This window comes from Pantherophis guttatus, chromosome 4 (genome assembly GCF_059756535.1).
Source record: "Pantherophis guttatus breed Tessera chromosome 4, ASM5975653v1, whole genome shotgun sequence".
In the NCBI taxonomy this organism is placed as follows: domain Eukaryota; kingdom Metazoa; phylum Chordata; class Lepidosauria; order Squamata; family Colubridae; genus Pantherophis; species Pantherophis guttatus.
Window position 1 is genome coordinate 60,777,960 of NC_142066.1, and position 24,582 is coordinate 60,802,541.

Sequence of the window (24,582 nt, forward strand, 5' to 3'; positions counted from 1 at the left end):
ACCTTTATTATTTTTACAAATAAACTCAAAAGGTGGTGAACTTTCCCCACACACCTGCCTCTTCATATTGTTCCCACAACAATCCTGTGAGGTAGGTTGGGCTAAGAGAGTGATTTTTCCAGAGTCACCCAGCTGACTTTTGACGTCTAAGGTGGGATTTCAACTGGTAGACTCCTGCTTTCTAGCCTGATGCTTTAACCACTAGACCAGACTAACTCTCTATACCATCTTGAGCAATTCTATGAAAGGCAGGGACAAAAATATATAGGTTTCCAGTTTTCCACATAATACTCTGCTTCCAAATATAATACTGTATTGATTGGACAGTTGAAATGCAATTTACTGGGAGGGCATTAAGCTCAGCACCTTACAAAGAAGCTGGGAAAGTTTGATTTTGTGGAGAAAAATAGCACATGAAATAAATATTACGAATAAGCGCTTACAAGCTGGTTGGAAGATAATGCTCACGAAGAGAGCCTCTGAGCCACCGCAGAGTGCTCTTCGATCGTCATCTAGCCTACTTCCCCAGGTATCTCTTGGTAGGTATACGCAGGCGCACTACCGCAGTGGAGCGCGCGTCTGGCTGCTCGGGGCAGCAGGCGGCGGCTGGCGGAGCACACGTGGGCCAGCGGCCAGGCGGCCGGGCGTCTGAGAGCGCAGCAAGTCGTTCGGCTTTGCAGCTTCACCATGGGTGGCAGCCGGCAGTTTTTCGTGCTGCTCTTCGCGGCTTCCCTGCATCTCTACAACTGCAGTTGGTTCAAGCGTGAGTGTCCCGGGACGAGGCGCGTCTCCTTTTAGCTGCATTGCGGCGGCAGCAAGGATCGGGCCGGGCGGGAAGGAAGAAATGTTGCGATGGGGAAGGGTATGAGCCTCGGGCAGAGCCTCCCTAGCGCAGGGGTGTCTGCGGCGCATTTGAAGCAGGTGGGGATGCTGCCTTTCCGCCAGCTGGGGGGATGCTCCTCAGAGACCTTGCTCACTAGGTTGCTGAAGGGACCCGAAATCCTGTCGAGGCTCTCCTTGAAGAACGTCTGGCTTCCTCCCTCTTCTGCCAAAGAGTTAGGCAAGGAGCCTGATGTCTGGGCGGGGAAATGGGGGGAGGATTCCTGATTGCTGACCGAGTGGGACTCAGGGATGAGGTTGATACATTCTAGTCAAACATTAGGAAAGGCCTGGAGGCTTTTCCAGTAATGCTGCCTCCTCATCTTGGCCTCTCCTGTGCCAATAGAAACTGATAAAAGGTGTGCCCCAACATTCCAGGGATGATTTGCAGGAGACCAGGGTTTATATTGGCTTGCCCTCACCCTTCCTTCTCTTTTACAAGACGTAAAGACCCTGGTCTCCTGCAAATGTTGGGACACACCTTTTATTCGACTCCAAGTCTTTAGCAAGTGACGTCTGTTAAATGCCTGGGGCTATAATTTTCATCACTTGTGCTAGTTATGGAGGGTGGTATTTGTAGTGTTAGGTGTAATCCCAAAATAACTTGGTTTGGTAAAGAGGGCTGTGAATTCTTTATCAGTATTGGTTACAAAGGATCTTTTAAAGTATTAGGCCTATTCTGGAGCCTTGGTTGGCAGCTTCCCTTTTCCATCCTCTTTCCATCCATCCCCAAGCTCTGCAAAACAGTAAACATTCTTGGACCATTTCTTTTCTTCCCTTTACCAAGCATCTGTTGACTTTGCATTACTTCACTTTCAAGGAATTTGATAGAAGAAGGACAGTTCTGTGTCCATTTTTGCAGAAGAGGACTTGATTCTACGCAGTTCAAGCAGATTTCTAGAGTGTGGGAGAAGGATCAGATGGCCACCTACTTGTGTCCTTCATTTACTGCACATTTTGCTTGAACCCTCACATGTGTCCATCTCCCATTATTCTCTTTCTCTCTCCATGATAACACCTTGCTGCCTCCTTGTTCTGATGTCTCATAGATGAGCAGGAGGGAGGAATGAGAAAATAATTCTTCATTTTGCTCTCCCGCAGATAAAGGCAAGAGCAGAGCCTGCAAGGGCGTGTCAGCCACTCTCTCTCTGCAGTGGGAGAGGAGGAGGAAAAACAACTAGGGGAAGAGGAGGGAGGGAGGGAGGGAGGGAGGGAGGGACCAGTACTGAATAGCTGGATGGAATTTCAGCCTGCTGTTATATTTGTGTTGTTTCACCATCACTGACAGTCACAAACCCTTGCTTTTACACCAAATTACTTTGGTTTTCTTCCCACTTATATCTTCAAAAAGTATTATATGGGGCATGCTTCTTTCTTGTGGAAATCTATACCCTAATGCAATGTAATGACAGACTAAAAAGTAAAGTCTCCTTCAAGTTGAGCTTGACACTTACTGATTTCATGGACCCATTTCTGCATTTTTCTTGGTAGCAATATGGGAGTGGAACACATGGCCACTTTCTGGGATTTTTTAAAACTTCCCAATCTTGCCTGTAGCCTGGTTTTTTCACCACCCCCAACCTAACTGGCTCCTGGCTTGGCCAGAAGGATGACTTCTTTCCACTTTCTTCTGTAGGTCGCTGTGATTATGAATTGGTTGGGCCTCTCTATGTTTGGAATCTTGGAGCATCCTCTCATTCTAGCATCTTCCGTGCTGCTACATTTGCTCGGATTTATGGTAAGTTCAACAGGCAGAATTCCTGCCTCTCCCCCCCCCACTACCAATTCTCTCTAGTTTAACTACAACTAAATTAATTACATATTACGAATTTCAGAAAGTTCAAAGGACATTCACAAGCAGAGCATGATAACATCTATCCTTTTAATTTCACATATGTGCAAAAGTCAAAATCCACATGGGGCTAATGAAGCATGATAATAAGACAAAAATATAGCCTTTTAGGATTGAGAGCTTCCAACAACAATTTCCTAGCAGTTGTTTTCTAGCTACTTTTGCTTTACTTCTTCTGACAAAGCTAAACAAATCAGGAAGCCTCCATCCTTGAATTACAATTTTTTAACATTATGTCTAGATTGAGATGTATGGCTATTCTTTTTTTTTTTGGTGCCTTCAAATCAGTGTGAACTTCTGGCAGCTGCCCGTATAAATCCCTGCTGCTTTTTTGGGCAAGATTTCAGAAGTGGTTTGCTATTGCCTCCTTCCTAGAGGAGAGAGAGAGTGACTGGCCCAAGGTCACCCAGCTTGCTTTGTGTCTAAGGCAGGACTAGAACTCATGATTTCCCAGTTTCTAGTCTGATGCCTTAACCACTATACTAAACTGGCTCCATTGTTTTCCTAGAAAGCCTGAATTGGGAACCAAGGACAAATCTTTTGCAAATCTGCCTTGTGAGGACATGTGAACCTGGCATCATGGTCTGGAATTAATGAAAAACAAGCCATGGATAAAGATTCTCTGGTTTGGTTAGTTGCTTTGCTTACAGCAAGAGCAGCCATGTAGAAGATGCCAGCATATTTGATCAATCATTATATTGTGATTGCCTGCTATTGATCCAGAACCTCCAGACAACAACCAAATCACTTTGTGGCCATGATACTCTTTTCCAGAACCTGATAGGGTTAGGACAATGGTGTCTTTGACATCATTCATTTGTGGATAATAATGACTTTGGCACTTTACTATACACCATGCTGGCACCTGGTACAAATCCAAGAAGGTTCTTCCAAACTTTTCTCCATCCTCTGCTTGCTTGCTGGATTGGATGGACACAACTATCTGATTTTTTTTTTTTTTTTGAGGAAAAGCAGTATATTATATTTTTTCATTGGTCTCTCATACATTATATATGCTGCTAAACAGTGAAGTAGAATTCAGTGTTTGCTCTGAGCTCTTTTAGTTAAAGGGGATATTGTGTTGCTGGGTAATTCTTCAGAATGCACAAACATATGGCAGAGAGTTTTGAATGGCAGCATATATGTACTGTATCAGGAATATATAGCTTCCTCTATTTCTATTCTAAGCTGTTTCTTCTGTATCTCCCTATTTATATTATGTTGTACAGGTGCTGGTGGTTGGTCACCAGATCCTCAAGACAAGCATCCATGGCTCCAGATTGATCTGACAAGGAAAGCACATATAAAAACCATTGCTACTCAGGGGACCTTCAATACCTACAATTGGGTGACACGCTACATTGTCCTCTATGGTGATCATCCCAGCAATTGGAAGCCTTATTTCCAACAGGGAGGCAACTGGGTAAGAGAGAATTCGTGGCTTCTGCCCTCAGATGGAGAAAGGGGTGCTAGCATGCAGTATAACTGGCCACTTCCAGATATTCCTGCATATATTTACATATACATTTATTCATCATCTGTTCCAAGCAGGGACGCAATACTATTATGAACTGGATGCCTTCAGAGATATTCTGTGGCACTCCAGGGTAAAATGATATTTCATCATGTTTGACTGAAAATGAATCTGGATTGGACTAAAGCTTCAGGAGCAGTAATGTTTTTGTTTTTTATACCTTTCTAATTTCTTATCTTCACATAAATTTGTATTCCATCTTTCCTTTTCTTAAAAATATTTTACTTGTACCTTTCATTTATTGTGCCTGCTATCTGTTTGTCTGCTTTGTTTGGGAGTGTCATTTCCCTGTCTTGTTTTCTTCCTAGGCTTAGCCTAAGGTGCTTTTTAAAAACCTTATTAGAACATTTTTCTATTCTGCTTTGTTCTGCTTTTTAAGAATGTTAGCAATTTTATTATAATCAGATTTACCAAGCTGGCTCGTTGGGGTCTTTTTGTGGCAGATGGGTCAAATATTTAGTTTCTGATGAGGTATGAATTTAATTTGACACTTGCAGACATTATATTGTGATAAAATGTGTATAACCAACCTTGTTAATCTTATAAAATGTGTTGTTTTTTTCACTACCTGAAGATGTAAAAGCTAATAACCTGCATAAGTTTGAAATTACAATTTCCTTTATTTTTTTTACGCAGCCCGGCTGGATGCAATAAGTCCGGATTAGTAGAAAAGCCACCCATAATGACTGTTCAAAACTTAGTCAGTTGGGGAACCATGTAGTATAATTTAATTTTTTTGCAGAAAGTGGCATGCAAATTGTACAAGCATTTAAAATTAATTCAAGAAAAAGATCACTTAATTTGCCTATTAATCTGAACTATAGTTTATAATCAATCCAGTGCTCTTCTAACAATATTGCACTACAGTGTAATATTGTGGTTATGTTATGAAACTAAAATAAGAGAGACCTAGGTTCAAGTTGAGATTCCATCACAGAAGTCTATATTTCTTAGCCAATTTTCTCACAGGATTGTTATGGGAACAAATTGGAAGAGGAAGCACTATCCATACCACTTCTTGATATATATCAAGTGATACACAATTTGAGACACTTAGGCTTAACATTTTTATTTTGTTCCATGTTCTCCTTCCAGGTTCTATTCAATAAAATGGCTGTACCAGACTGACTGTAACTGCCTTTCTGTTTCCAGAATGAGATTCTAGAATCTGTCTTAATGCCACACAGAACAATAGTAGACAGTTTTTTGGGGATTGAGATTGCATGTTTTATTTTGTTTTCAAAATGTTTTGGATTAAAATTGAAAATTAGATAAAATTAGTTAAATAATTTAATTAATTAATTAAATTTAACTAAATTAAATCTAATTAAAATAAGATAAAAATCTAATGCAAACTAAGGAAAATATAAACAAGAAAAAACAAACTATGAAAAGAAAAAATAGAAAGAAAGATAGGGAGGCATTTCCTTCTCACATATCTCATATCTATTACAAAAAATAAAACTTCATCTTTTATTCTTAATCAATAAAACCCATTAATAACTACTAGAAATAACTATAATAATAATTATATACTGGTAGTCCTTAACTTATGACAGTATCTGAGCCCCAAATTACACTTACGTTTTTCATTCAACTGGTCAACGTGGCTGTGACCAATTTTATGACTTTTTTTGTGACAGTCGTTAAGTGAATGGTAGGGTTGATAAGTGAACCCATTGTCTTGTGGTTTGTGCTTTTTACTGCAAATTGGAGCTAAATGCCAGTTTTCTAGCAAAAAAAAAGGAGAAGACATAAATTATAATCATGTGTCTTGGGATAGTGACAATAGCTGAAAATGTGGGCCAGTTGCTAAGTACCTAAAATGTAATCATGTGACTGGGGAATGTTGGAAATTTGAATCTGAGTCATAAGTACCATTTTAAAAATTTTGGTTGTTAAGTGACTGTTTTGTAAATCAAGAACTACCTATACATATTATAAACCAGTAAATCCATTTCATAATTCTTTACACAATGTCTTGTATTTTTTTTCTAAAAATAGAAAAAAAAACCTATTATAAACAATTTTTAAAAACTTCATTATTGAAACTTAATTAAGAAAAATTGGATCAAGAACTACTATGGTAGAAGCAACAAATTGAAAATATTAATCTTTAATCCCTTCAAATGATGTCCCACAAATTAATGTCTTGCCATCTTTCTTAATCTTTTCTCAATTATGATATCATAGTTTATCATTTTCCCCCAAAATACAATGCTTTGTTGTTCCCCTATCTTATCTATAAACAAATCTTTAAGGCTTCATCATTCAGTCCTAGTCAGACTGCAAGTTTAAAAAAAACTTTTTTTCATCCTCTGAAGGGTGCAAAGACATGGGGCTGAGGTAAAGTCGCTGTAAGGTTGGGTTAACCTCCCTTTTGTATATATATTTCTTCCCTCAGTATATTAGGAACATGAGAGGATCCATAACCCTATTTTTAATGGGTAAAATTTGACTCTGATTTAGATGTCAGCCTATCAGCCTGAAAAAAGGGAGCTTATACTTCATACAATTATTTTATATGACATGTTACCACTAGGTTGAAGCTAGTGACAATATCCTGGGCAATACTAAAATTGTACACACATTTCTAACGTCATCTATTCCACAGGTATTTTTATCATGTAATATTAACATTGGAACTTTCATTGCTTATGTTTACATTCCTGTGTCACTTGCCATTCTCTCTTCCCTCCCAGTGCTTCTCATGATCCATTCTTAGCTTTGCATTACCCAGCAGAATATTAATCTGATTCAGGAGATCAAATGTTGTTTTCTTTGGATGATACTAACTTGATCTGTTGGCAAGTGTATCTCAGTTCATTCTGGATTTTTCTATAAATGTGAGGGCTGTTACTTCCACCTGTGACCAATCTGTGCTTTGCCAATCAGAGCTCACCAAGATGTTATGAGAACACTGAGATGTTGTAGGCAATTCACATTCCTTTCTCGGGATGCATGGCCTTGGTGCCTCTGGTACAAACCAGTTCCGGGCTTCTCTGGTCTTCATCACCTGTCATTCCTCCCTCCCTATTTCCCATCACACACACACAATCATACTGACCATTTGTCCACCCTCTCCTCCCTCCAGCCTTGGATGGCGAGAACTGGCAGGAATTGGCAAGACCCGACATAGAGTTTTTTAAAATCAGTCTAGTAACACATTCTTTCAAAAGTTATAACTCAGACTTATAGCTATCAATCATTAGTTGTAGCAGGCTGCACTTATAGTATGGATGGGCCTTGCTTTATTACGGAATAGAACTAAGAATGGATCTTTCTGTGAGAAGAAACTTTGAAGTTTGTGAATAATGAGAGTTGGTTGTAATGCTTCACTGCAAATTGCAAATGCTTTTCATGTAGGGTACTACTTGTTAAGAGATTATCAAAACTTCCCCATTTAGCTACTGTATTCTAAAAACATCATAGCTATAATTTATATTATTTTATTTAAACTTTTATATAGCCAATATGTAGTGTCTCCTCCTATGATCGGGGCCTTAACAAGGTGAAGGGGCTTGTGTGTGTGGTCACATAGCAAGAAGAACTGATGGTAGGTAGACAAAGGCAGTCATAGAATGGATACCACTTGATAAAAGACATCCAAGAAAGAAACGTAAAACAAGATGGATTGATGACATCAGCAAGTATTGTGGGATCAAATGGCAAAAAGAAGCTCAGGACCATATTGGTTGGAAACATGTGACAGGTCTTCATCCTGCAGTGGACAGACAATGGCTAAAATGATGATGATGATATTATGTAGCTTGTAAGATTGTCCATGCTTGCAAAACGGAGATGCCTGGAAAAATAATGTATAGTAACTATGACTTTCAAATTCATAAATAGCAATTTCATTTGTTATCCAGGATCTATTCGGCATATGTGTGATTATCAGTATTTTTTTAAAATGAGAATTATTTTTTGGGGCAAAAATCATGGCCAATTACAAATATTTTAAAACTTTGATTTGACTAACAAAACTCTAGTGTTGCATGCTCTCTGTTTTAATGATATGGCCTCATGACATTTTTTTTTGGTAGTTATAATATTCTATAGAGATAACAATTTGGACACCATCAAGAACTAGACTTTGCCTGCCATAGGCAAAGAATTCAGCGCTGTGTGCATGTGAGGGCTAATAATTTTATATACAATTTAATATTGTTTGCTTCTCTGGACCAAACATTTCTGCTTCTTTTAAAAACTAAGCATGTTTTGTCTGGATGATATTTTGCATGAAGATTATATTTTATCCTAGAGAACTGTTGCTTCAAAGAATCAGTAGTCATGTTAATCCTCAGTAAAACTATAGATGAACATATAATCCATGAAAACTGAAATTCCCTCCTAGTGTTCAAGGAGTGCAGACATTTCCTTTTGGAGCAACTAGTAGTAGCAGAAATTCCAAAATATAATACTTCAAATGAAAGCTTTCAATAGAAGTTAATGAACACAATCCATGTAGGAAAATCTGGATCTTTCTAATATACCAAGTCCACAAGAAGCATCAAGTAGTAAAAATACCTGAGCATTTCCACAATGTAAAAGAATTTCATTTACAAGCATATCTTTCTCCTTTTATAGGTCTATGAATATATGTATCACATTTCTTGAGCATTGATGCTATTTGTGGACATCAGTTTGTGTTCTGTAATTGTGTTTCGATCATTCCTATTTATTTATTAATTTGATTTCTATAGCCCCCTAGCTCATATATGCCACTCTGGGCAGCTTACAATAAATTAGATAAAAACAAATATTTGTTTTTATTGTTTTAACCGTTTTATAGTTTTAGAATTGTAAGCTAAGCCACCCAGAGTCACTTGACTGAGATGGGCAGCTATAGAAATTGAATCAATTAATAAATAAAATTTAAAAATAAAATAAAATATAAAATATAAACACATAAAAGCTGAGCATTGGAAAATAACCATAAACAAAATAAAAAGTATGTTCTCAATCATACTTTTGAAGCACCAGGCACAGGCATAAACGCAAGCTTTTATGACCTTGTGAAAGGCCAGGAAAGAGTAGTCTAATTTCAAGTGGAATGATGGAATTATGTTCTATAAAATGGTATCATAGCAGAAAAGACTCTTCTTCTGAGCTTTGCCAGCCGACACTCTAAGTACATCTACTCTAGTGTGACTTCACTTTGTAAAGAACAGCAATGACATTCTAGCTGTATAGAATGTACAGGGAGCAGTTTATTGGAGGGAAACTTATGGCACCATGGAGAGTTGCTTCCTCATGACACACTAGGACACTGCAATAGATGCCTCTGAGCCCATAAAATTGCTTAACTGTCAGTAGCATGTATTTTTAATATTGTTTGAGTACTGCCTCTAAAGTACTACTGGCAATAGCAAGCGTTGCTGCTTGATCTGCAGGCAGTGTAATAGGAGATGAAGCAAGCCCTAGAAATATTTATAGATGGATTCTAAATCCATTCTTGTCAGCCTTGCTAGGTGGATCAGGGCAGGAAACCAGCTCCACAGGAAGCTAAACATACTTTTTAATTAAGACTGGCTAGTTAGAGCCGAATCTTGCAAGTCTGATTGTGCTCTACCTCCTTTTCCTTCTCTTTATAATGTAATGAATTAGAGGTATCTGCCTGAGTCATTTTCAAATGCAGTATTAGTCTTCTTATGGACTTAAAAATGGTTTCAGCCCCTTTTGCCTAGAAGTAAACCACCTGGGTATTCTCTTCCTTCCTCTTCACACAACTTTATGAGCTTTTGACTTAGCTTTTAATGCATACCTCTCAGTCATTGATTTACAATGATGCTTCCTGTGAGTTGGCAGAAACATACATGCATACAATTACTCCCCCAAATAAATGATCATTGGATCTATTTTTTTCTGCACTTTCTCTCACTGTTCAAATACAAGATAATTTGTTCCATATTCTTACATTTATGGTACATATTCTTACATTTATAGCAATCTTATCAAAATATCTTGCTCCATTTATGTATCTTTTGCCCAATAAGTATCCCTCATGCCCTTAAATTGGATGAATATAGTGCCTTAATCATGAGGTAAAGTTTTTCTTGCCTGGGTTCTTACTAGCACTCTTTTTTCAAATTAATTTGGGTGGCTAGTCTTCGATTCAAATTTCTTGATCTTAGCCCTGGGTTGCTCCTGACCCTCTCAAGCTTTGTTATCATCTGCATAGCTTCTTCCTGATTGACGTTCTTTGGGATACCTACATCCACCATGTCCTGGATAGTTTCATTTCTATAAAGTCATAGAAATCTAGTCATATCTTTCTCATTCAGCTACCTTATGCAGGCGTAGTAGGTTCCCCAGTTGCAGGTATTCTTTGATGGAAGCAAACTTACTCATGAATTAATTTTGTCTTGAGGAACATCATCATAAAAGTGGAAGGTTTCAAAATAAGTTCTGCTTTTCTGACCCCATGGCAGAAAGGAGAGGACTCAAATAATGTGTTTTATTGGGCCCAAAAAATGTGCTTTCTCTGTTGTGATACCTGCTCCTCTTCTCCCACTCCCCATAGATCTCTATAGCTTCTACTAAGTGATGTTCTAAAAATCTTTGAAAACCTGGCTGTGGGACAGAATGACTGATGGGTTGGATGTGGTTTTTGTTTTGATTTGGTTTCTATTCTCTTCTGAATGTTTATGATTTGTTTCTTAATTTGTTTTGTTCTTGCTTTTCAAGCATGTAAACCATCCAAGGTAATTTGGAGTCAGATGATTTTCAAATTAAATAATAAACAAAGCTGGATTTTTCTTTTTGCATTCAGTCTGGTAGCAGTGTTGCAGCAGGAGAACCTCTGCTTCCATTCAGGCCATCAATAAGTGCTAAATTAGCAAACCTTTGGAGTGGAAAATGTTTATCTTGCTAAATCTCAAAACTGCAGACCTTCAGGTTTCATAAGGGAATTCTGCTATAAATTCTGCTCTAGATGCCTGATACCATGGGTTTTTTTTTTTCTTTGTAAGGTGGCCTCAGATTGTCATTTGAACAATGAGAATGCAATTTTTTACTGGAAGAATAATGAAATATCCACAGTGGAAGATAGGATTATAAAATTGAAGGAGTTAATGAGAAAGGCAAAACTGGCCAGTTTGGTCAGGAACAAATCCATTTTACTTATTTTTCTTTTAATTTTAATATTTTTATTATGTGGATAAAAATCTAGTAAAAGTAATAATAAAAAGGAATGTAGCTTATTTATAATATTATTAAAGAATTCTATTTGTATTATATTTAGAAATATCTTTTCTGGTTTTATTGCTTTTAATGTTGTAAGCTATCCAGATTTCTTTGAAGCAAGATGAGTAGCAAACAAATTTAATAAACAAATAAAATAAATAACAGTTGAGGCACCCTTTCTTGCCATAGGCAGAATATTGGCATATGATGCTCCATACTGTATACTTCTATATACAGCATACAGAAGAATGATTCTGTATGAGTGATTTCTACAAGAGTGTAAACTAATAAACATTCAAAAACATGCTGGACCACAGTTGTCGGCTATAGGGATGTCCCTCCCTCTCCTACTTCCTGTGTAGCCTTCTTCCCTTACCTGCTACCACCATCAATTAATTACTATTTAGGCTGCCCACAGCTCTCTGAGCTGGGGATTGCTTCAGAGACCAGACATGTACAGGGTAGTAAGTCCAATTTGGAAAAAAAAAACATTCTCATACTTGTCAAAGTGAATTGAGTCTGGAAGACAGTATTCAGGGCATGTGCTGTGTGTGTGTGTATGTGTGTGTGTGTGAGAGAGAGAGAATAAGTGATGGACTCCTTTTGGGATCATCTGAGTATGCCACTGACAGATATCAGATTGTATCCTGTTTCAAAATAAGAGTGAAAATACTGTAATATGTACTCTTAAGGATGACTTACAGTTGCTTCTGATGTTGCTTGGGAATCAAATGAAAGCATAATAAAAAGAGAAAGAAAAGAAGAAAAGAAAAGAAAGAAAGAAAGAAAAAGAGAGAAAGAAAGAAAAAGAAAGAAAAAGAAAAAAGAGAGAAAGAAAAAGAAAGAAAAAGGAAAAGAAAAATGAAAAGAAAAGAGAAATAATAAGGTACACAAATAAAATAAATAAGGATGCAAAAAAAAAAAAAAGGATGCAACAAGAAATTGGCATGCTTCTGCCTGAGTGAAGTAATCATAATCTCCTTTCCCTCCTTTCCCTATAAAGAAACTTAGATAACACTTTTTGGTTTTGTTTTTCTAGTTCTTTCTGGAAAGATGTACAGAGAATTCTTCACTGGTTAGGGTCAAATTTCATTACAAAGTTCACAAATCTCTCATCCACAGTTTATTTTATTAAGTACTGGGGAGGACAAATTAAGACCTCAGAACAATACAGGTAGTCCTCAATTTATGATCACAATTGAGACCAGATTTTCTATTGTTAAGCAAGGCAGTTATTAAGTGAGTCCTGCCTAATTTTATGACTTTTTTTTGACATAATTGTTAAATGCAGTTGTTAAGAGAATAATGAAATCATTAAGTGTATCTAGCTTTATCCGTTGAATTTGTTGTCAGAAGCCAGCTGGGAAAGTCGCAAATGGCGATTACATGTTCCCAGCTGGCTGCAGCTGTTGTTAAATACAGACAGGTAGCACATGCCCAAACTTCAATAGTGTAATTATGGGGATGCTGCAGTGGTTGTAAGTGTGAGGACTGGTTGTAAGTCAATTTTTTCAGTGTCAATATAACTTCAAATAGTCGCTAAATGAATGGCTACCTGTATGTCACTTCAGACTGAGCTTTCTAACTATAATTATCCCAAAATAATGATATAATTTCCAATCACTTTGAAATAGAAAACATATAGAAACTGTGATTCGAGTTGTAAAACAGGCTTAACGCATGGTTTGTGTGTATTGTTTGTGTGTGTCCCAAAGGTGCTTTTTTCAAGAGGCAACTGGACTTTCTGGTTTTTCTTTGATGACCGTTTCGCTTCTCATCCAAGAAGCTTCTTCAGCTTCTGAAGAAAAACCAGAAAGTCCAGTTGCCTCTTGAAAAAGCACCTTTGGGACAACCATGATCTGGATGACTGAGGAGCTCCATAGACATTGTTTGTGTGTGTTTAAAAGAACTCCTAAACCTTTCTGAAAAACTAAGGAAAAAAATGTTCATGGACCTATCAGTTAATATATTTACGTTCCTCTGCTATTTTAGATATAGATCCTAGGCATGCATTAACATTAGTTTAGTATTTTGTATGAAGCAGCAGTTGAAGTTTCTCAGTCATGATTTATAGCTTGGTGTTATATGAAGCTAGCCAAATCTCACTTATTCAGCAAAACATGATAAACCCTATGACTTATTTGATACAAGACTTGGAAAAGAAAGAAAAGAAGGACATTTTGTTCCACTTCATTCTGCCAGTAATTGCCCAGGGGCATTTAATCCAGGATGAAATCCTTATTCTTGTGGGAAAAACCTTTGATTCTCCTGTTTTAGCAGAAACAATCTACAGTAGGATCAGACTCACGTGCTTCCTACTGCATTGCTCTGTGCAGGCAAGAAAAAGTATTGGAAACTTTTACATCTGCTTTTTGCAAAGTCAAGATCATCATTTTGATTGGAATTTTGAATCATGGTTTGTTGAATACTTCATAGTGATGCAGCATACTAAGCCAGTGTTTCTCAAACTTGGCAACTTTAAGATGGATGGATGTCAACTTCCAGAATTCCCTACCCAGTCATATCTTAAAGTTGCAAAGATTGAAAAACAATGTATAGTGCTAAGCCGTTAAAAATATACTTATTTATGAGTGAACAATACATCAAGAAACTATCATAAATTGGAATGATAAATTGAACTAAGTTTATCATTAAAGCAATTAAATTAACTATACTCTGATAGATAACTGGGCAAGGAAGTAAAGAAATGATAGGGGAGGGACAGAAGGAGAGGAGTACAGTTAGATTAATTATTCATCATCCCTGATTTTGGTCTTCTTCAGAATGGGAGGTGGATAATTACAAATTAAAGACTATGCAATCCAGTTCTCGCATTGCATAGATCCCTAACATGATGTAGCTTAATGTTATTATGCGTCAATACATTATAGGTGGTTCAGAAAGCTATAGTTTTAAAAATCCTTATATAATATTATTTATAAGTACAGTCTAGAATTTTAACTACGGATGATGGCTTGCATTCTTGTATGTTTATGTATGTGTATATGTATATTCATACAATACACACATATACATATATACACATGTATGTATGTGTGCATTCCTATATTTCCCATGTTGAAACAGATTTTTGTTGGTTTGTGTGTGAAGAGACTAATGGACAGGATTAATTCTAAAAATTTCAACTTTCATTTGAACTCAAAGTAAATGATTAATATTAATTTGCTGTTTGATAGTTTTCAGAAGAAAGAGGCAATGATTAAAGGATAAATCTTCTTTACCTTTTTTACTTTACCCAATATCTATTAAAATAAATTATTCAACCCAAAACACATTCAGTTCCTTTGTTATAATAAATTTAATACCTATTGAAAACTTATTTTAGAACCCACGAAAGACTTTTGTGATGGGAATGAATTATATAAGGAGATACCGTAAAGTGAGAATTTTAGTTCTTCTAGTTCATTGTATTAAATTGTGTATGGCTATAAGAGCTGGCACAAGCCCTTCCCCAACTGACTATACATATCTTTTATAAGTGGGATGATAGAGACTGAATGTGAAATATATGTGTTGTTTCTTATCTCTTGTTGGTCTCAGATTTCCCCACCCCACCCCCATTTGTGAAAACCAAGATTTTATTATTATTATTATTATTATTATTATTATTATTATTTATTAATTATTATTATTAATTGAATTTATATTGCGCCTATTCACCCATGGCGACGCAAGGTTACTCACAGAATTTAAAACCACATTTAAAACAATAAAAACTAACAAAAAGAATCAAATTAATATAGTACAATATAACAAAATAATCCCCCACCTCCCACTCCCCGCCCTGGTGACATCAGATCACACGAGCCATTTAATGGGCTCCATCCCACTCTGGGTTCCCCAGGCCTGCTGGCAGAACCAGGTCTTCAGCGCCTTCTGGACAAATATTAGAGTGTGGGCCATTCTAATCTCTGGGGGAATGATGTTCCAGAGAGAGGGAGCCATCATGGAGAAGGCCCTTCTTCTGGGTTTCACCAAGTGTTTCTCCCTCAGGGATGGAACCCGCAACATTCCCTGCTTCCCCGCTTGGATGGGTTGAGTAGATGTGACCGGGAAGTGATGATCCCTTAGATAACCTGGTCCCAAGCCATGAAGGTCTTTAAAAGTGACACCCAGCACCTTGAATTGCATCCGGAAGCAAATGGGCAACCAATGCAGCTCCCGCAGGAGAGCTGATACATGTACACACCGGGGTCTGTACAAAATCAAGCATTTTGCATAAACTGGAGCTTCTGGATGCTGTTCAAGGGTAGAGCGCGTTGTAATAGTCAAGACTGGAAGTGACTAGGGCATGAGTGACTGTGAGTAGAGACTGTTGGTCCAGGAAAGGGTATAACTGGCGCACAACCACAGTTGCACAAAGGCTCTCCTGGCCATGACTGCCACCTGCTCTTTGAACAGGAGTTGTGAGTTCAGGAAAACCCCTGTATTACACACATGGCCTGTTTGGGGTAGTGCCACCCCATCCAATATCAAAGGTGGCAATTCTCCCTGAGCCAATGAACCTCAAACCTAGAGCTGCTCGGTCTTGCAAGGGTTTAGTTTCAACCTGTTGCTCTCCATCCAGCCCCTAACAGCCTCTAGGCACTGTGAGAGGGATGACATGGCATCACTTAACTCACCACAGGCTGTAATTATGCAATATTAAAAGCCCACGCATTCTTAGTTACATCCCAAGTAGCATTTCCAACTTTTGCTTTTCTTCTTTCTGACCTAGACCTTTTTTGGCAATGTAAATGCTAGTGGTGTGGTCAGTCATGACCTACATTACCCCATTTTGGCTCGCTATCTCCGGATCATTCCTGTGGCTTGGAATCCTCAGGGCACTATTGGCTTACGAGTTGGCCTTTATGGATGCTACTATGGTAAGTGATTCCGCTGAGGATAATGTCCTTTAGCTGAAGTATAGAAACAAAAAATGGAAGATGTAAGGCAAAATTTATTCTCAACCCTCCCGCCATTTTTCATAAAAAATGGAGTGGGAGAGATGCAAGTGGAACTTGAAGTGCTTGTCTTTCTGTTTATATTACTTAGAAGGAGAGTAGCTAAGATAATACATGAAACAGATCAGTCTTTTACGGCAGAATTGCAAAAATATCTGTGGGTAAATTATTGAGGCACTTTTTCAGCCTTTTGTTTTGAGGTAGAACTATGATTGCCACATTTATTTTCCCATTTTTCTTCTTAAGTTCTGGGAGTGAAAAAAGTGGATGGAAAGAACTTGTTTTCAAGTTGTGTTTTCCCAGGTGGAGTGTTTTGGGTCAGAATGAGACCAAGTAAGATGGGGAGCAAATGGGACTCAGGAAATTGTATTGCATCGTGGAGAACAGGGAAAACTTGATCCCTGACCTCAATCTCTTTCAGACATGCAAGCTTAGCATTGGCCAGGATTTAAATAGTCTCATTTGGGATTATTATGATAAAATGATGGTCACTTGGGGGAAAGGATTTGACTTGTGATAACTATATATTTGTTCTTTCCTGCAGATTCTGAAATCTTATATTTTGATGGGGATGATGCCATTTCTTACCGGTTTCGCAGCAAAAAAGTTCGTTCCACTGAAGACATCATTGGGTTCAACTTCAAAACAATGGAGCGTGAAGGCATCTTAATGTATGCAGCAGGATCTCAGGGAGATTACATCAGTGTGGAACTTCAGCAAGCTCAGCTGGTTCTGAGCATAAGTCTTGGTGAGATCAGAAGGAAGAAGCATGAGCTTGGTAGATGCCAGGATTCTTTGTTGGAGGAGGAGTAAAATTGTTGATACAATTGATAAGCAAGTCAGAAGAGAAGCAGTCACCTTTCTTTCAAGTTTGAATTGAGGCTAAATGTACTTCTGAATTGTAGTGTATATCTCTATCCCAAGCAATAAGGAGTTTTGGAGCAACATTTCTGGGAGATTTTTGGGGGGGGGATGGTGAAGTCATGGGAACTGTGCATTGTTTTATTACATCAGCTGCAGATCGCAGTCAAGTAGATTTCAAAACTAGTGAGCATACCCACCAAAACCTACCTTGTTTTCCCGAAAATAAGACTCGGCCTTATTTTCTTTTAGGCTTGAAAATAAGCATTTAGGTTTGTTTTCAGGGAGGTCTTTATTTTTTTTTTGACATGCAGGAGGCAGTGAGTGTAGGGGCTGATGGGAGTGGGAGTGCAGCTACCGCTGGCCCTACCCTCTCCATCCCACTGCCTGTTTGCCTGCTGCAACGGGCCAAGCTCTCAGCATGCCCCGGCCTTCACTACGTCAGGCAGGAGCAGCCCAGCAGGGTAGCCGAGAGCAGCACTGCCAGGAGGGAGAAGACCCCACGCAAAGCCAGCAGAAGCAAGGGCAGCTGCTTAGCCACTAAGACTTGTGGATTTCAACTCCCAGAACTCCTTACAGCCCCCCCCAGTTTTTCTGCTGATCATCCTTTCCTTGTGACAAAGACGCGTGGAGTGAGATGTTAAATATTTCAGAAATGTTGCCTGCAGAGGTCTTTCGATACTACGCTCTGCCGCAGCTTCGGAGCACATCTCTGCTTTTCCTGTGCAAGATTGCAAGGCTGGAAGCTTTGGAGAGAACATTTTTTGGGATGTGCATCTATGCAGGGCTCCTCAAGGAAAGGACAATTGGCAGGAAAATGTGTGGGGGGGAGGGATTTTCCTGCTGATCATCCTTTCCTTGACGAGCCTTGAATAGACGCACATCCCAAAAATGCTCCATGCTTAATGCTTAATAACCTTTATTGTCACTGCACAACATATGTACAATGAGATTGGTGGAGCTCCCTCAGTGCACCCCCCACAACACAATACAGCTCACAGTGGAAACAGAAAATCCCTAACCCAATAAATCATATTAACAAACACCCAGTCCTGTTATACCAGTGTGAACATGTTACACATTGCGCCAGCCCTACAAGTCCATCATACTAAGAAATTATAATGTTATTTTGCACTCAGGAGTCTGACAGCCCACGGATAAAAACTGTTCTTCAGCCTGTTTGTGTGGCTGGCTATGCTTCTATATCTCCTTCCGGATGGTAGGAGGGGAAAGGAGTGCTGACCAGGGTGTGAGTCGTCCCTGAGGATTTTTCTCACTCTTCTAAGGCAGTGAGTCTTAGCGATCTCATCTAGAGGTGTGAGGGGACAGCCCACAATGTTTTGTGCTGTGCTCACCACCCTCTGTAATGTTTTTCTATCCACGGCTGTCAGTCCGGCATGCCATAATGTGATGCAATAAGTGAGGACCCTTTATTGTGGACTGGTAAAAGGAGGTCATCAATTGTTGTTCCACCCTGTTTTTACGCAAGACCCTGAGAAAATGGAGTCTCTGTTGGGCCTTCCTGGCCACCTGGATCGTGTTGTTTTTCCAGGTGAGGTCTTCACTGAGATGGACCACCAAGAATTTAAAGGAGGAGACTCTCTCTACACAGCCCCCCTCGATGTAAAGTGGGGCAGGTTCCACTCTCTTCCTCCGGAAGTCCAACACTATCTCCTTTGTCTTGTTGATGTTCAGATGCAGGACATTTTTTAAGCGCCATGTGGATAGTTTTTGAACCTCCCCCCTGTACGCAGTTTCATTTCCATCTGTAACAAGACCAATCTTTTTTTTTTTACAATAATTTTTATTAATATATTCTATACACCAATACACAAATAAAATATACAATCCTGCCACCATGGTATAATGTGATTACATTGTCCATAAATATAAAGTCATTCCTTTATACATACATATTTGCCATCATATATATACATCATCATATATCTATTCTATCCCATCTTTTCTGGACCCAATTGTACCATAATTTCCAACTGTTATAAAATTCTGAATCTTTTTTACCATTGATCAATCTAGTTAATCTATCTGATTCCGCACACTCATTAATTTTGTATATTATTTTCAAATCCATCGGTAAGTATTGATTTTTCCACTCCTGCGCATACGCTAATCTTGCTGCAGTAATAATGTGAATCAACAAGAACCATATATCTGATTTAACATTCTAAGGTTTTGCCCCCAATAGGAAAATCTCGGGCCTTAATTCCAAATTAATCTGTGTAATTTCCAAAATCCATTGCTGTATTTTTTTCCAATATTTAACTGCCTGCAGGCAGGTCCACCATTAAGACCCACCTTAAGACCCATCTTAAGCCTTCAGACTTGCAATCCTGCACAGGGAAGGTGGAGGTTTGCTCCAAAGCTGCGGGAGAGCGTTGCACTGGGAGGCCTCCAAGGGTAATAATAATAATAATAATAATAACAATAACTATTATTATTATTATTATTATTATTATTATTTTATTTCTATACTGCCCTTCTCCCGAAGGACTCAGGGCGGTGTACAGCCTATTTAAAAACACAAAACAAAACAACGATTAAAATTTAAAATCATTAAATAAATTAGGCTCAAATTAAAATCCCAGAAATTTAAAATACCCCAATTTAAAATTATTATGTTGATAGCCCGGCCTGATGGTAACATTGAGTTGTGCATCTTGCTCAAGTGAGAAGGGTGCAGCCTGGGAGCTCAGCAGCAGGGGTGAAATGCTTCTGGTTCGGACCGGCTCGGGCGAGTAGATAGCGATGGTGGTGGGCAGTTGCCCCCGCCCCCCATGCCCAGCTGAGCCGGGCAATCATCAGAGGCTTTTTTTCTTTTAAATGCCTCTGACGAGCCAAGCTCTGACAAGCCAAGCTCTGACGATCCCAGTTGAGTTGCCTGCCGATCAGGCAACTCAGCTTGGATTGTCACAGCCATTTAAAAGAAAAAAACTTTTTTTCTTTTAAATGGCTCTGACGATCCAAGCTCTGACGATCTCAGCTGAGTTGCCTGATCGGCAGAGGGTTTTGTAAACATTTTTTACATGGTTTTACATGTAAAAAATGGTTTTAAAACTAAAAAAAAAGTTGGCCACGCCCACCCAGTCACATTACCCCCCCTTCACTAAGCCACACCCACATAACTGGTAGTAACAAATTTTAAATTTCACCACTGCTCAGCAGCCAGAGAAGTTGGGGTTTTGGGGTGCAAAGGAGGAAGGGGCAATATCCCCCTCCATCCTACGTCCTGCTTCTGGTCCCCCATGGAGCTTGTGCAGGGCAGTGCGACCATTGGCAGAGGGCCCTGGCAGGCGGGCAGCAGGGGATGTGTTCCGGAGATCTGGGCTGAGTTTCCCCATGCCAGGCAGGAGCAGCCCAGCAAGGCTGCTGAGAGTAGAGCAGCCAGGAGGGCAAAGAGGCCCTGCAAGGCCAGCAGTAGCAGGCCCAGCAGCCGGGCAGAGGTGGAGGGGGGGAGCCAATTCCGATGTGCTGCATGGCTTTCTGCCTCATTGTAGCAGCAGCCTGAGCAAGACCCAAGCTCCAGGCCTGGCGTAGCGCAAACTGTAGTCACCTCCTGCTCCAGAGCCACAAGGTGAGCTGCGGAAGAGAGAGGCCCTTAGTTACGAGGTTGCCTAGGACCACAGGTAGGGCTGGGGCTGGCTAGAGTGCCTGGAAACACCTCCAGGCACCCAGAGAGACAAAATGAAAGGCAACTCCTGGCCCTTGCTGGCTCAGCTGATCCCCAGGCTGCGATTAAGGGACTGAGCCTCCATGAGGTGACCAGGGAAGAGCTGCCTCCTGTGCTTGCCATCCCCACCCCCTTCACAAGGGCTTATTTTGGGGTAGGGTTTATATTAGGCCCATCCCAAAAAATCAGGCTAGGACTACATCCCAACTATATATTTTTTTTACTGCTTATTCTCTGTTTTTCCAGTATGTCAGTTTCTAAATTAAGATTTTAATACTTTTAAAGACTCATTTTCTTCCTCTTAAAACACTTTTACATCTTTTCTATGGTCTCGTGCACTACTGGAGCTGTATCAGGATTGTGACTTCCAGAATTTCCAATTTAATTCGGAAACTTTGGGATTTGGGGGAGTACAAAAACACCTAAAAGATCCATGTTGAGAAGATTCAGAGTAAAGGTTCAAAGTAAAACTAGATAGACCTCAAAGCACATTTCACTCTTTGTCCTTCCACTGAAATCAATACTCAGAACAAGAGTTAAACATTGGAATGAGTAGAAGGCAGACTATGATTTTATTAGTAGTATTTGAAGGAAATAGGGTAAAGAAGGGGCTTGACCTGGTTTTAGGTAAGTGTAAAGTTTATAATTGGTTTCATCCCAAGGTGCAAAGGACATTTGAGAGTTCCCCAAAGGCTAGCTGTTTCTCCAGGGGAAAAGATGCCAGGTTAATTTAGCCCTTTACCTCCTTTGAATATTTCATCCATATCATGAATGAAGGAATAAAACTGAATTTTTTTTTGGCTACTTAGTCTAAGGCTATTGCTTAAATTGGGGGATAAAGCACATACTCGGTCCATCAGAAGTGTTCAGATTAAGGCAGTGGTGGGTTTCAAATTTTTTTACTACTGGTTCTATGGGTGTAGCTTGGTGGGTGTGGCTTGGTGGGCGTGGCAGGGGAAGGATATTGTAATATCTCCATTCCCTCCCCAATCCAGGGGAAAGTTACTGCAAAGTCCCCATTTCCTCCTCATAAGCTGGGACTTGGGAGGCAGAGAATAGATGGGGGCGGGGCCAGTCAGAATTTTTACTACCGGTTCTCCGAACTACTCAAAATTTCCGTTATCAGTTCTCCAGAACTGGTCAGAACCTGCTGAAACCCACCTCTGAGTTAAGATGTGTATAAAATATAATATTCCATGCTAACATGTAACTTATTGCCTGCTTCTTCGTAACAATGGAATCGGGCAGTATGAACTCAGTGTGTTCAAGCCATTTAATTGTGACAGCCTATTTAAAGACATGATTTAGCACAATTGTTAATGTTGGTGGTGTGTTGGAGGAAGGCCAAAAGGCAAGGCGGAGAGGGTGAAAATAACTTTAAGTAAGTGTTAATCAAGTAGTGGAAGGAAGCCTCCCCACAACCAGCATGTGCCAATGTCATTACATGCAGGAACGGAATGTGGGAGTGATGTATTACTGGAATATAGGAACAAGGAAATTGTGTTGAGAACTTTTAGAACCTTTGCACTTTTCCTCAGCCAGTGCATATTGAAACTCTTTGTCTTTTCCTTTTATTGTTACCAATATGGACTGTGTGCAACTTTATTTTCTTACACTGCCAGTTAGACTTCGTTTAATCTTTGAACATTGATTAGATTAGTCAAGCAGAAATATTGATAGTCTCATTCGCAACATTCCAATCAGTCAAAGTTATGCATATAGACAGCAAAAATGTGAGTGCTTTTTGGTATTACAATAAAGGCAGATAGATATAATGACCTTGACGAGGTCTGCTCTAAATACCTCCTGTTTCATATCAGGGCAAAATGCTGAAATTTTGCAAAGTCTATTTAAAGAAAATTGGCATTGAATTAGCATACACCTTTTTTTTTAGTGAGCTAGCTAGCACTGCCTAAAATTGTGAAATGATGCACTTATCTCTAAGTACTCTTGCTGAAGGCTAGATTTGTTTAATGAATTTTTTAGACAGAAATGCAAAGTCTTAGAAATGAAATGCCCCAGGATTTCTTTTCTTTTCTTTGTACAGCTTTTTGAAAATGGCACCGAGCAAAAGGGGGGGGGGGGAAGGGAATAAAAAAAGGAGCAGAAGACTTACAAGCTATATAAAACTGATTCGATTAGTACTCCATATAAGTATCATCTTATATCAATTTCATATTTTAAAATATTATTAAAATCAAATCAACATTTGATAGTTAGCAAATGCAGCCCATATGGTAAGAATAATCAATCAGAATAAATGGTTATCTAATCTGAGTATGTCCTTACAATGAATCAGACAGAATCTAGTATTCGTTGACATTATTTCTAAGGGTTTTTTTCGTATGGGTTTCTACCATCAGGTAACAGCTCATTAAATATGAGTGGAGGGGAGACAACAATGAAGCTGGGGAGCCTCTTGGATGACCAACATTGGCACCAATTTCGCCTTGATCGCTATAGAAAATATGTCAACTTCAGCCTGGATGGGGAGATTCTGCAATTGCGCCTCAATGGGGAATTTGAGCAGCTTGACTTAGACACAGAGGTGATGCGCGTTGGAAGAATTGACACTGTGATAATGTTCATTTGGGATGTGAAATTTGAAACCAACTGAATTGTACCCCTCTAATTCTCCATAGAGTTGATACCTGCTGGGAACCTTAATGACCTTTAACCCTACATTCTCTGTCTTTCATTGTGGCCACATGATCTATGTGCAGCCATTAAAAATCAGGAACCTAATTGGCTCCCAGCTGAGTTGTGTCCTCCTTGTTTTCTGCAGATCTTTTTTGGAGGAGTGAGAAACTACGAGAAACAGCGTCTTGTCTACAGGCCAAACTTTCGTGGCTGTATGGAAAACATTGCCTACAACCTGGTTTATATTACTAATTTAGTAAGACGTCGGCATCCCGCCATCCGGGTTGAGGTAAGAATTAACGTAGGTTGGGTCTAGGATCTATGGCAGCCTTACCAACTTAGAAACCCTGCAGTTATCTGGAATTCAGCTTTCAGACTTCTTCAACCTCTGTGGAAAGTTGAACTCCACACATCTGGAGGATATTTTTGGGAAAAGCTGGTCAGTGACAATGAAGATAGAAACTGGCTCTATTGTAGTTGGAGACAGGCTCTTGGCCTGTGGTTGTTAATCTCTGCTGAGTCTGTGCATAAGCTGATGTTGCTTTTGTCCTGTAATTGATCCTGCTACTGCCTGCCACCTGTTTTTCCGTTCTGATTTCATTGTAAGTGAATTGATTTTTCATAGCTATTCCTGGAAAGGAAACTCCAGTATAATCTCCTCTAGGAAAACTGATGTTATGAAAGCAGTCCTGATATTTCTACTCGGTAAGGAAGGAGAAACAAAATTGGAATATTCAGATTGGCTTTAAAATATATGTGAAGAAAACTAACAAAATATCAAAGGGTTCATGTTTTGGAGAGATTGGAATCATATTATTTTTCTGTAAAATATTCTTGCTCCAATTTTTAATGAACAAGACCTCTAGAGTACCATATATATTCCTTTAAAGTGAAAGGATGTGACTTACAGTCTAAAACCTATTATATAAAATTAATAAAAAGAAAAAAAGCAAATTCAGGCATCAATTCTTATAGT

General features: G+C 39.1%; 1 protein-coding gene across 1 annotated transcript in view; it reads left to right on the plus strand.

Annotated features, from left to right (window-relative positions):
- The first annotated feature begins 591 nt into the window (after positions 1–591).
- Positions 592–24,582, plus strand: part of CNTNAP1 (contactin associated protein 1) — a 52,056-nt gene continuing 28,065 nt past the window's right edge. Inside the window, exons 1-7 of the mRNA XM_034416188.2 lie at positions 592–763; positions 2,516–2,617; positions 3,961–4,154; positions 16,192–16,339; positions 16,962–17,165; positions 23,330–23,514; positions 23,752–23,895. Coding sequence (XP_034272079.1) covers positions 688–763; positions 2,516–2,617; positions 3,961–4,154; positions 16,192–16,339; positions 16,962–17,165; positions 23,330–23,514; positions 23,752–23,895 — 1,053 coding nt within the window. The 5' untranslated portion in view covers positions 592–687. The remainder of the gene's footprint in view (positions 764–2,515; positions 2,618–3,960; positions 4,155–16,191; positions 16,340–16,961; positions 17,166–23,329; positions 23,515–23,751; positions 23,896–24,582) is intronic.